This window comes from Sorex araneus, chromosome X (genome assembly GCF_027595985.1).
Source record: "Sorex araneus isolate mSorAra2 chromosome X, mSorAra2.pri, whole genome shotgun sequence".
NCBI classification, from domain to species: domain Eukaryota; kingdom Metazoa; phylum Chordata; class Mammalia; order Eulipotyphla; family Soricidae; genus Sorex; species Sorex araneus.
Window position 1 is genome coordinate 105,178,884 of NC_073313.1, and position 12,400 is coordinate 105,191,283.

At 40.2% G+C, this 12,400-nt stretch overlaps 1 protein-coding gene across 1 annotated transcript in view; it reads left to right on the plus strand.

Annotated features, from left to right (window-relative positions):
- Positions 1 to 3,059: 3,059 nt before the first annotated feature.
- The window catches only part of VSIG1 (V-set and immunoglobulin domain containing 1), a 90,831-nt gene continuing 81,490 nt past the window's right edge, over positions 3,060 to 12,400 (plus strand). The window contains exon 1 of the mRNA XM_055121135.1: positions 3,060 to 3,138. Within this exon, the coding sequence (XP_054977110.1) occupies positions 3,060 to 3,138 (79 nt within the window). The remainder of the gene's footprint in view (positions 3,139 to 12,400) is intronic.

Genomic DNA, 12,400 nt, shown 5'->3' on the forward strand with positions numbered 1-12,400 from the left:
AAGGCAAATGCCCTACCTGCTGTGCTATCACTCCAGCCACGGAAGTCAGAATATTACCAAGTAGACCTTCAGCTGAAAAGGCATTTGTTAATGCCTTTTCAGCAGGTTTGATTGTTGGGGAAAATTTTCAAATAATAATAGTGAGTTCTCTGTCGAAATATTGAATGTATTCAAAGTACAGAGAGAATAAAGTGAAGATCATTAGCCACTCAGGTGGGGGAGGTGGGCTTGGGAGGGGGGTATATTGGGGTTCTTGGTGGTGGAACATGTGCACTGGTGAAGGGATGGGGGTTTAATCATTATATGACTGAGACTTAAACCTGAAAGCTTTGTAACTTTTTTCATGGTGATTCAGTAAAATAAAAAAAAAGAAAAGGCATTTCTTGAGCATTCTAATAAGCTAAGGGACTTCCAAGTAAATACTATATTTGTTCTAAATATTTGTCGTTAGTTCTATATGTACGTGAAGTTTCTTGGAAGATTTTTAATAGCTAAAATAATCCAATAAATTATTATGGAAATCCCTGTACTATTGAAGATAGTACAGGCAGGCCCCTCAAGAAAATAGCAGATATGCACTGCTAATATGGCAAGCACTTTTTAATCACAGATTTCTTATCAGATTCAAAAACCTTAGAACTAGCCAGGTATGTTGATTGGGGAAAATGCAGCAGGTAACTCAGGAATATGGAAATGCTATTTTGCCTCACCCAAATAAAGAATTACCTGCAAACAAAATGAAGCTGGTGGTTGAAATATTACAAACTTATCCTTTACCAGCCATTGGGCTGGTAAAATTAATGGAATTTCTGGTTGGGTTCATCTTTCCAGGATAAAATCAATTCCACACACATACCAATGACAGGACTCTGACAAAGAATAAGCCAACATACTCCTGTCAACCCATTGAGGACTTAAAACTTCTTTCTAAGAAAAACTACAGAATACTATTTGCCTAAAAGCTAAGTATCATGTCTTTTTATCTAAAAATGCTCCAGATAATTGTTATTGGCATACAGCCAGCAGTAACAAGATCTGACATATTTTCATAGTGGGCCTACAAGTATGCAAAATAAATCAATGTGTGTGCTAGGTATATGGGCTTATGACCCTCTTTAGCACCTCAGCATTACCTTGGAGGATGTCCCCATTTCCAGGAACAGGTTTGTCAGCTCTTCAGGAGGTCATAAATCTTCATAAGAAACAATTTTCTTTCTTTAAATATCTCTATTACTAGGTCCAATGTAAGAGAATGGCCTGGTATTTCCATGTCCATAAGAGAACCTGGACACAAGTACTTTTCTATCAAATCCATGGTTAAAAATTAGTACTTTTCATTCTTATAAGTCATAGGAATAGGCATAGTGCTATGTTGTTTGGATTTTGTTGTTGTTGTTGTTTTAACTTCTGGATCACCATCCCAGAGAGTGTTTTCTGAAACAGCAAAGTGGTTTAATTTGCCCTCCCAGGGATAGAGTAAAGGCTTTCACTCCCCCAGCTCTAATCAGGCTCTTCTCTCTTTTTAGACTTTCAGACTGGCAACTATGAAACCCATCAAAACTGGGATGAAGTTTTACCCCTTATACAGGCAGGTCTACAGTCCTTTTATCAGCCTGAAGAAGTTACAGAAGAGTGACATTTATCCATTTTTCCTTAAAAACTTAAGACTGAAATCTCTAGGAAGAATATGAAGCAGGCAGGCCAGTACATAAGGAAAAGTGAGCCCTATCCCCACATGGCAATGAATTCGTGGGAAGTAATAAAACCAACAGCCCTAAAGCTGCCAAAGATCCATCTTGTGGACTCAGAACCTTAGGCCTGATAAGATCTTTACCTGGCACTAGCACAGAACCAGAGAAGGCTGGACCATCCTGCTGGAGAGAAGCTCCAGAAGGAATAAAGTCCAGGAAAGGAATACCAAAGGCCATCAACTACTTCCTACTCCACCCCTTGGAAATCACCCTAGCAATAAACTCTTACATAGATAGAAAGCTCCACATGGCACAGGTTGGGTGAAACCTTAGAAATGTCAACTTGAACAAAGAAAGTGTTGGACATATACTGCCTGAGCCCATATGCTGCCTGTGCCTGTGTGTTGCTGCTGGACGACTGTGGTACCAAATTACGTGTCACCTGCATCTCCCCTCTTGAGATTGAGATGTGTATTTTCATACCTTCATACTTTAATTTCATACTTTAATGCTAGAATGTGTACTGAGACTTTCTTTCTTTCCACCCTGGAGAATTCCATGTCCCCCCCCCTCTCTCTGTCTCCTTCCCTCCATCCCTTTCTCTGTTCCTCAGAACTTCCAAGTAAAATCTGTTTTTACTTCAAAAAAGAGAAAACATATTAAACATCATTAGCCATTAATGAAATAGGAATGAAATCTCAAAAAAAGAGACTAGGGGAGATAGCTAAAAGGATTGAAGCTCATGCTGTGTATGATATGAATGTGGAGTTGATGCCTCATAGCACAAGTTCCCCCAAACACTGCTGGGAGTAACCTCAAGTACCTAGTTATGATAGTCCTTGAGCACCACTGGTCATGGGCCCAACACCAATAAAAGAATAAATAAAAATATACAAGTGTATACCTATCAGACTAGTTAAGATATAAAACTTTGAGAACCAAGCACATATAATGATGAAGAGAAACAATCACACATCGTTTGTGGAAATGGAAAAATAGTACTCTGGGAAGTAGTTTGGCAATTTATTGTAATATAGACAAAATTGTCATATAAACCATTAGCTATACTCTTGTGTATTTATCCCATAGAAATAAAATTTAATTTTCACACAAAAACTATAAATGAGTGATTATTGGAGTTCCATTTACAATAGCCCCAAACTGGAAACAAGTCAGATGTACTTAAATACATCTGAATTGAAAGGTGAATGGTTTCACAAACTGTGATCCATACAGACCTAGAATAATACTCAGCAATAAAACAGAATTAAATATCTATGGAACAATCTGGATGAAACTTCAGTGAATCATGTTGAGTTAAAGCCAATATTGGGGGGTACAGTGCTGCCAGCAGATTAACCTGTAGCCATGGGGCAAGTGCATCAGCAGCCTGATGATGCCTACTCCAAAAATGCTGCTGCACTCCAGCTGGACACCAACAACGCGGGTCTAAGTTTTCAGAGAAATTAAACCACCAAAAGTATCATGCTAAGTGAAATGAGTCAGAGAGAGGGAGAGACAGACATAGAATGACTGGACTCATTTGTGGAATATAAAGTAACAGAATGGGAGACTAACACCCAAGAATAATAGACATAAAGAGGATTGCCCCATGGCTTGGAAGTCGGCCTCATACGCTGGAGGAATAGACAGCTGGGATAGAGAAGGGACCACTAAGTGAATGATACTTGGAGGGCTCGTTCGGTATGGGAGATGCGTGCTAAAAGTAGACTATAGACCAAACATGATGGCCGCTTACTACCTGTATTGCAAACCATAACACCCAAAAGGAGAGACAGGAAATGTGCCTGCCACAGAGGTGGGGGGGGAGGTTGTGAAGGGGGGTGGCGGGTGGGATACTGGGAATATTGGTGGTGGAGAATGGGCACTGGTGAGGAGATGGGTACTCGATCATTGTATGACTTAAACAGAATCACGAAAGTTTGTAAGTCTGTAACTGTATCTCATGATGATTCATTAAAAACATATTAATAAAAGGAAAAAAATTAGTTATGTGGGAGTCATGCCTCCTCCGGCTCAGCTATACAAACGCATTTATCAGCCTTGCTTCAGAGACCCATAAATAAATCTGGAAAGAGTTCAAAAGCCACAATTATTCTTGGACCCGTGCAAGGCTGAACAAACCAGCGTAAATCAGAGGGCATCGGATCAGCCTGGTGCTCACCCAAACAGAACCTCTGGCATCTGCTTACTTCCACGATCCAAAATCACCGCCATGCCTCTGGCGGGATTCCACTGTCTTGGGACGGACCTCACCCAGATGTAACACTGTAGAACTGTCGTCCAGTTGTTCATCGATTAGCTCGAGCAGGCACCAGTAACATCTCCATTGTAAGACTTGTTACTGTTTTTGACATATCGAATACGCCACGGGGAGTTTGCCAGGCTCTGCCTTGTGGGCGGGATACTCTCAGTAGCTTGCCAGGTTCTCTGAGAGGGACAGAGGAATCAAACGCAGGTCAGTAGTGTACAAGGCAAACATCCTACCTGCTGTTCTATTGCTCCAGTCCACCCAGATGTAATCTGCTGAAAGTTTGGGTATGTGGGTTTTGTGACTAAAATCTCCAGGCTTTCTTGGGGCCAGGAAGGGCTACCTCTCCCCACCTCCCTGTACTTCCAGAAGCCTCGTCAGTCATGTCCACACCCCAAAGCTGCCCATGTCCACACACCCAGTTAAAATGCTACTTCAGTCTTATCTTCTCGATAAAAATACTGAATGCCCTGAACAAAGATTATGACTTCTTGGTACTGTATTACAAACCATAATGCATAAAAAGAAAAGGAGAAAGACAGAAAGATGAAAAGTGCCTGCCTTAGAAACAGGCTGGTGGTGGGGAGGGATGTTTGGGGATGGTGGGAGGGAAACACGGACATTGGTTATGAGAAATATATACTGGTGGAGGGATGAGTGTTGGATCATTAAATAACTAAAACCCAATCATGAACAGCTTTGTAATGGTCTATCTTACAAAGATATTCAATAAAATATTTTTTAAAAAGTAAAGTGAAGTTCATGCCCATTTCAGTCAGCTTAATCAGTGGCTAAATAAACAGCAGTATTCCTACATTTTAAAAAGCCAATATCATGCATTTACATACTTTGTGATTTTATTTATATATCATTCTAGAAATAATAGTTTATATATGGAGAGCAGATTAGGCTGCCAGCAGTTAGGGACTGGGATAACAGTGAACAAAGATCTTGGAGAGACATAGTGGTGTCTATCAAAAGGCACCATAAAAGATCTTTCAAGCATTGTGTAACTGAGACTTAAGCCTGAAAGTTTTTTAACTTTCCACATGGTGATTCAATAAAAAATAAAAATAAAAAAATCTTTGTGACAGGTTATTTTATCATTAATGGTTTCTGGATCTAGTCAAATACTTTTTCTGCATATACTGATATAATCATCTGACTATTTTTTTCTTTTATTGATATTGTGCATTATGTTGGTTCCTTGTTTGTTAAACCATCCTTGCATCCCTCAGATGAATCTTACTTGCTCTTAGTGTATGATCTTTTTGATGAATTGTTGGGTCCTATTTGCTATTATTTTGTTGAGGATATTTGAATCTGTGTTCATCAACAATATTGTTATGTAATTCTTTTTATTTTCATTTCATCCACACTGCAAAGAAGCTGCCACCCAGTTTAAAAAGTCACTCCGGCCTTACCTTCCCGGTAAAATTACTGAACGCCCTGAAAAAACATGATGACCTCTTAGTACCTGTATTGCAAACCATAATGCACAAAAGAAGAGAGAGAAAGAAGAAATGTTCTCGACATAGAAGTAGGCTGGGGGTGGGGCATGGGGTGTTGGGGGATGGTGAGAGAGAAATGGGGGACATTGGTGGTAGCAAATGTACACTGGTGGAGGGATGAGTGTTGGATCATTGTATGACTGAAACCCAATCATGAACAGCTTTGTAATGATCTATCTCACAGATATACAATTAGATTTTAAAAAGTATATAAAAATAAAAGTTTGAAAGATTTCACTAGCAAATCCACCTAGGTCTGGGATTTTGTTTTTTGGGAGACTTTTGATTATCATTTCAATTTCCTTGATAGTGATAGAGCTGTTCAGATATTCAAAATCATGTTTGTTCAGCTTTCGGAGGTTATAGGAGTCCAGAAATTTATACATTTCTTCTAGATTCTCTCTTATCATGGCATAACTCTTCATGGAGGGGGTTGCATTTGAGCTGCACCATGGTGTGAATATATTTGTTCAAATGGTATTTACTGATATATAATATGTGCTAAGCTCTAAGCACAAAGTAAAGCAGGGCACACTCTTTAGAGTCAGGAACCAAGGCTCTAAATATATTTCTTGTAACCTTGCCCACCCCTCTTATCACTGAAAACAGCACCTCTATTTTCAATTGCTCAGTTCAATTTGGCAATTCAAGTTGAAACTCACTCTTAATGCCCAAAAGCAGCCATCCAATGCCTAATGAGCAGCCATGTTGACCCACTTTCCATCTAAATTCCTCCTTCCCAAACATGTTTCTGGGCAACTGGAATTCTTTAGTGACACTTCAGAGACTTGTTTTGGTGACTTTGAATTTGCAGCAACTAAAGCTTTGAAACTAGGATGTAAAATTTGGAGTCACCCACCCTCAATCTCTGATCAAGAAAAATCCTTCAGAGCCTGTTAGTACTGGCTGGTACCCTGTATCCCTGCTATGCTCATGTGAAGTACCCTATGGAAGCCACATTTGCCTTTTTTCTTGGTGTGCCTGTGGTTATGTGGTACCCAGAGACTGCCTGGATATTTTTGAAAGGCTGTCTTCTCTAACACTTCAGTAATAGTGTGAGGTGGTTTATAGCTCTAGTTACCTTCTAGTTTCTTATCCCAAGCCAAACTGTAAATGATAATAATAACCATTATGCTATGACAAAAGTGACTATCTATTAAGGCTTTCCCTGCATAAGAGAAAATCTTCGAAATATTGGTGGCAACAAGGATATAAGGACACCCTACTTGCACTTGTATGAGTCTCAACTCAGGGCACAAAATCAGCGGCAAAAATCTCCAGTTATAACTTAGGGGCCTGGTCTGGAAAGGCAGTTGAAACCACTTACTGATGTCTTAATATAGTGCATTAGTCTTTTGCAGTATTGAATTGTATTTGTTAACAAATAGAACTGAAAAATCAGGATAGTTTCTAATCTTACTGGTTTTTCCATGATATACTTATAAGAAAACCATTGATATTTCAGGAAGAAAGTTCTACTATATCAAGGAGTTGGTCTTCAGCCAAGATTTTTTGGTGAGTTTAATTTAAAATATAATTATCTCCAGGATGGTCAATTTCTGAAGAAAACTAGGTGACATTGGAAACAAAGCCCCATATACTTCCTCACCACGGTGGTTTTTGAGCTTCTGACAGTCTAGAGCTGTATGTGACTGGGGTTGGGGATGCCCACTGGCTTCTGTACCAATGACTCTGAACTCTTAGAGCAGCCAGGTGGGTCATGGTCCCTGAGGCAGTAATGACTCCATCCCTCCTCACCTCTGTGTACTGATAGGTGCCTTGGATCTTGACGATGGCCACAATAGATAACTCCTAGCCTATCCTAGACAGATCTATGTGATATGACACATTTGGGAAGCAGGATTGCTGAGGTGAAGAACGAATGGGACAATTCAAATAAAGACCCATATGATTTCTCAAGGAGCTGTGAACTCAGGCTGGAGTGAGTCTGTTGCCTTTCCCTCACAGAAAATAATTTCAGAGGGAGATGAAATAGTGAAGCAAGATAGCTTTTATTGAATGCAACTTAGAAAGATGTGAGGGGAGAAAGAGAAAATATGTGTTCAAGACAGAACACTAACTTCTCCAGATTTGAAAAAGCAAGTAAAGAGACAGAGATAAGCAAATGAGATATATGTTCAAGGTAGAACATGGGTAGAGCAAATAATAGGTTTACAAAGTGTTGCTTTGTGCCAACAAAGTAATTGCTTAGCTAAATCCAGCACAAACACTAGGTTTAAATTTTTGAGGCACTGTCATTTTCCCTCAGTAGCTGCATCAGTTTACACATCCCAAAACAGTGTATGAAAGAGAATTTAATTTTTTTCACATGCTCATTGAAATATTTTCTATTTCTTTCATCATGATCATCTTAGTGGGGTTGTCTCATTAGAAGCTTGATTTGCATTTCCAGGAGTGGAATTGCTGGATCACATGGAAGCTAAATTTCTAGTTTTTTTGAGGAATGTCTATATTTCTTCCAAAAAGTTTGGACCAGTTTACATTTCCACCAGCAGTGAATTAGGGTTCCTTTTTGCCCTTATTCATGCCAACACATGTTGTTGTTCTGTTTGATGAGTACTAGTCTTGCCAAGGTCAAAATACATCATTGTTGCTTTGATTTGCATTTCCCTTGTGATTAGTGATTTAGAGCATTTTTCATGTGTCTTTCTACCATTTGTATTTTTTATTTGAAAAAGTTTCTGTTCATCTCTTCTCCCCATTTTTGAGGGGGTTTTATATTTCTTTCTTGTAAAGTCCTACAGTAATTTATATATCTTGGATATTAACCCGTTATTAAATGAGTGTTGAGTAAATAATTTTTCCCAGTCTCTGGGCTGTCTTTGTGTTCTGGCCATCATTTCCTTTGAGGTGCATACTTCTTAATTTAACTTAGTCCCATTTGTTTATCTTTTCTTCCACTTGCCTAGTCATTGGCATTTCGTCCTGTAAGATGCTCTAGGGTGTTTGATCATTGTGCGATTGTAACCCAAACATAAAAGCTTGTAACTATCTCACGGTGACTCAATAAAATTTTAAAAACTTTTTAAAATATGCCTCTAGCTTCAATGTTATGAAGAGTTCTGCCTATGTTTTTCTTTATGTACCTTATGGAATCAGATCTAATATAGAAATCTTTAATCCATTTTGATGTGACTTTTGTGCCTAGTCAGTGGCATTTCATACTTATATATGCCTCTAGCTTCAATGTCATAGAGTTCTATTTGTTTTTCTCTATGTGACTTATGGGTTTAGATTTTATAACGAAGTCTTTAACCGATTTTGATTTGACTTTTGTTCAGGGAGTTAGAAAGATTTGAGTTTATTTTTTCACATGTAGCCGACCAGTTTTCCCAGCATCAAGTTTTTAAAAGGATCTCCTTGATCCACTTCATAGTTTCGGCTTCTTTATCAAAGATTAACTGACCATAGATATGAGGGTCTGTCTCTTGGTTTTCTATTCTATTTCATTGATTTAAGTGTCTGTCTTTATTTCTGTACCATGTTTTTTTAACTATTACTACTCTGTAGTACAGTTTGAAGTTGGAGAAAGTGCTGTCTCCCATCTTCTTTTCCCCAAGAATTGCTTTGTTTATTCGGTGTGTGTGTGTTTATAGTTCCATGTTAATTTTAAGAGTGTTTGATATATTTCTTTTTTTAAATTTGTTTTTCGAGTCATCGTGAGATACAGGTGACAAAACTGATCATGGTCGGGTTTCTGTCATACAATGTTGTTTGATATATTTATTTCAAAACTGTAGTGGGTAGCGTTTTAGGGATTTCACTAAATCTTTTTTCTTTGTAGTTTTAATTTTTTTTAAAAAGTTATTAGTGAATCACCATGAGATAAAGTTACAGACTTACAAACTATCATGCTTGTGTTTCAGTCATACAATGATCAAGTACCCATTCCCCCACCAGTGCCCATTTTCCACCACCAATGGTCCCAGCATCCCTCCCACCACCCCCATCCTGTCCCCTTCACCCCACCCTGCCTCCTGGGGCAGGGCATTCCCTTTTGCTCTCTCTCTCCTTTTGGGTGTTGTGGTTTGTTATAGCGGTATTAAGTAGGCATTATGTTCAGTCTACAGTCTATTTTCAGCCTGCATCTCCCATCCTTAGCGAGCCCATCTGGCACCCTTTGCTTCATGGCCCCTTCTCTATCTGAGCTGCTTTCCCCCTCAGCATGTGAGGCCAGCTTCCAAGTTGGGGAGTAATCCTCCTGGTAAATACCTCTACTACAAGACCAAGATGACTACCCTCCGACGTCCTGATGGATCTATCACATCTTCCAGAAGGGCAATGGAGAGGATTATTCACAACTTCTACTCGGATCTCTTTGACAGCCACACCCACCTGCACACATACCAAATTCTGCAGGATGGATATGTCTATCCCAACATCCTACCTTCCAAAATCCAACGTGCCATTTTGTCGGTAAAGAAGCATACAGCATCTGGTCCAGACAAGGTCATACCTGAACACCTGGAGAAAGTGCCACCAGTACGCGTCAATACACTGGCTTGGCTTTTCACACACTACTTGTCCGAATGCAAGTTTCCATCCCAAAGAAAAACCAGCAGGACCGTCCTGTTGTACAAGAAGGGAGACATCCACGACATCGGCAACTACCTCCCAATCTGCCTGTTATCCATTGTCTACAAGTTGTTCACTTGAGTCATCCTGAATAGAATAGGCAGAACACCAGACAAAGGACAACCACGTGAGCAAACCAGGATCCGAAAAGAATTCAGCATGATCGACCATATCCACACAGTGACCAAGCTCATTGAAGTTTTGTGAGAGTTCAAGATGCCGCTCTGTCTAACACTCATTGATTTAAAGAAGGCCTTTGATTCCATTGAGACTGAAGTGGTTATTGAAGCCCTAACCAAATAGGGCATTCAAACTCAGCACAAGATCCTCTGCGAGCTGTATTACAGATTCACCACCAGGATCTCACCATTCAAGAAGGAAGTGATCATCGACATAAAGAGAGGGGTGCAGCAGGGTGATACCATGTCACCAAAACTCTTCAGTGCCATCCTCGAGAACGTCATGGGAGACTGGAATGGAAGAAATGGGAGTGAAGATAGACGGTTGGCAACTACACCGCCTCCGCTTCACTGATGACATCGTTCTAATAACACCAAACATTAACCACGCGGCACAAATGCTGGCCAACTTTGACCGTGAGTGTGGAAAGGTCAGACTACAGCTGAATCTCACCAAGACAGTGTTCATGAAAAACAAACTAGTCCCTGATGTTCCATTTGCTCTCAACGAAATGAACACCTCCGAATGAAGCAGCTATTTGTACCTGGGTCGAGAACTCAATATGAGGAATGACTTGGTGCCAGAACTGCACAGGAGGAAGAGAGCAGCATGGAATGCCTTCAAGATCCTTGAACAAATTACTAAGAGGACGAAGAACCTACGGCTCCAGGCACATCTTTTCGACTCCACCGTTCTTCCTGCACTAATATAACGCCTCAGAGACCTGGGCCCTACGAAAACAGGATGAGAATGCTATTCAGGTATCCCAAAGAGGAATCAAAAGAGCTATGCTTTGAATATCACATTTCACTCAAGTGAGAGAAGGAATCTGGAGTGCAGACCTCAGTTGACGATCAAGAAGCAGGGACACTGTCTCATTTACCAAAGTGTCGAAAATCAGATGGGCCGGACATGAAATGCGATTTAGAGATGACCGCTGGACTAGAGCTGTTACCGACTGGATTCCACGGCACGTCAATAGACCGCGTGGCCACCCACCTACGAGATGGTCAGACTTCTTCGTCAAAACCCTGAATGAATAGGTTAAGGCTCTTCGTGTTCCTGGAGCGAGCAGATACCACTGGGCTACACTAGCACATGACAGGGATGAATGGAGACATTACTGGCACCTGCTCGAGCAAATCAAAGATCAACGGGATGACAAGTGATAAGTGACAAGCACTCTCTGAGTTCTTTTTGTTCATTTTCAAAGTTTGTGACAATTTTGAACAGTTTCCATTGAGTAGGTGTTTTTACATCTCTTTTGACTATAATATAGGATTGCACTGTTAAGCTATTCGATTGAAACAGAATAAGCTGTTTCAATTATAGCAGAATTGGCTATATTCTGGATCCCTGTGGACAGTATGTAAGATTAGCATACTGGCCTCCTAATATCTTTTGTGTTTCATCCCACTTAATTAGCAGCTATTTATTTTACAGCTCATATATAGCTCAATACGCTGTAGAAGTCACTGAAACAGTACCACTGTGTGTGGAAAAACTTCAGTTGCCCCTCACTGTTGCCATCTGTCACGTCGCCCCTCGTCACTTGTCAACAAATGGTCTCTTGTCACTTCTTGCTACCTATAGCTCAAATACTTACCACTTCTCACGACTTGGTGCTTGCTTTAAATATTTTTTTTAATTTAGGGCCTAGAGAGATAGTAGAGTGGGTAGGACACTTGTCTTGAGTGTGGCCGACCAGGTTTCGATTCCCAGGATCCCATATTCTACCCTGAGCACTAAGAGGAGTGATTCCTGCGTGCGGAGACTGGGCATCTCTGGGTGTGACCCAATTTTTTTCTATTATTTAAAAATGTTTTAAAATTTATTTATTTTAAAAATTGTTTATTAGTGAATCACCGTGAGGTACAGTTACAAGCTTATGAACTTTCTTGTTTGCATTTTAGTCATACAGTGATCATTTACCCATCACTCCACCAGTGCCCATTCTCCTCCACCAATGTTCTCAATATACCTCAATATACCCTACCCCATCCCCCACTACCCCACCCTGCATCTGTGGCAGGGCATTCCCCTTTGTTCTCCCTCCTTTTGGGTATTGTGGTTTGCAATAGAGGTATTGAGTGGCCACCATGTTCGGTCTATAGTCTATTTTCGGCACCCATCTTTCAAACCGAATGAGT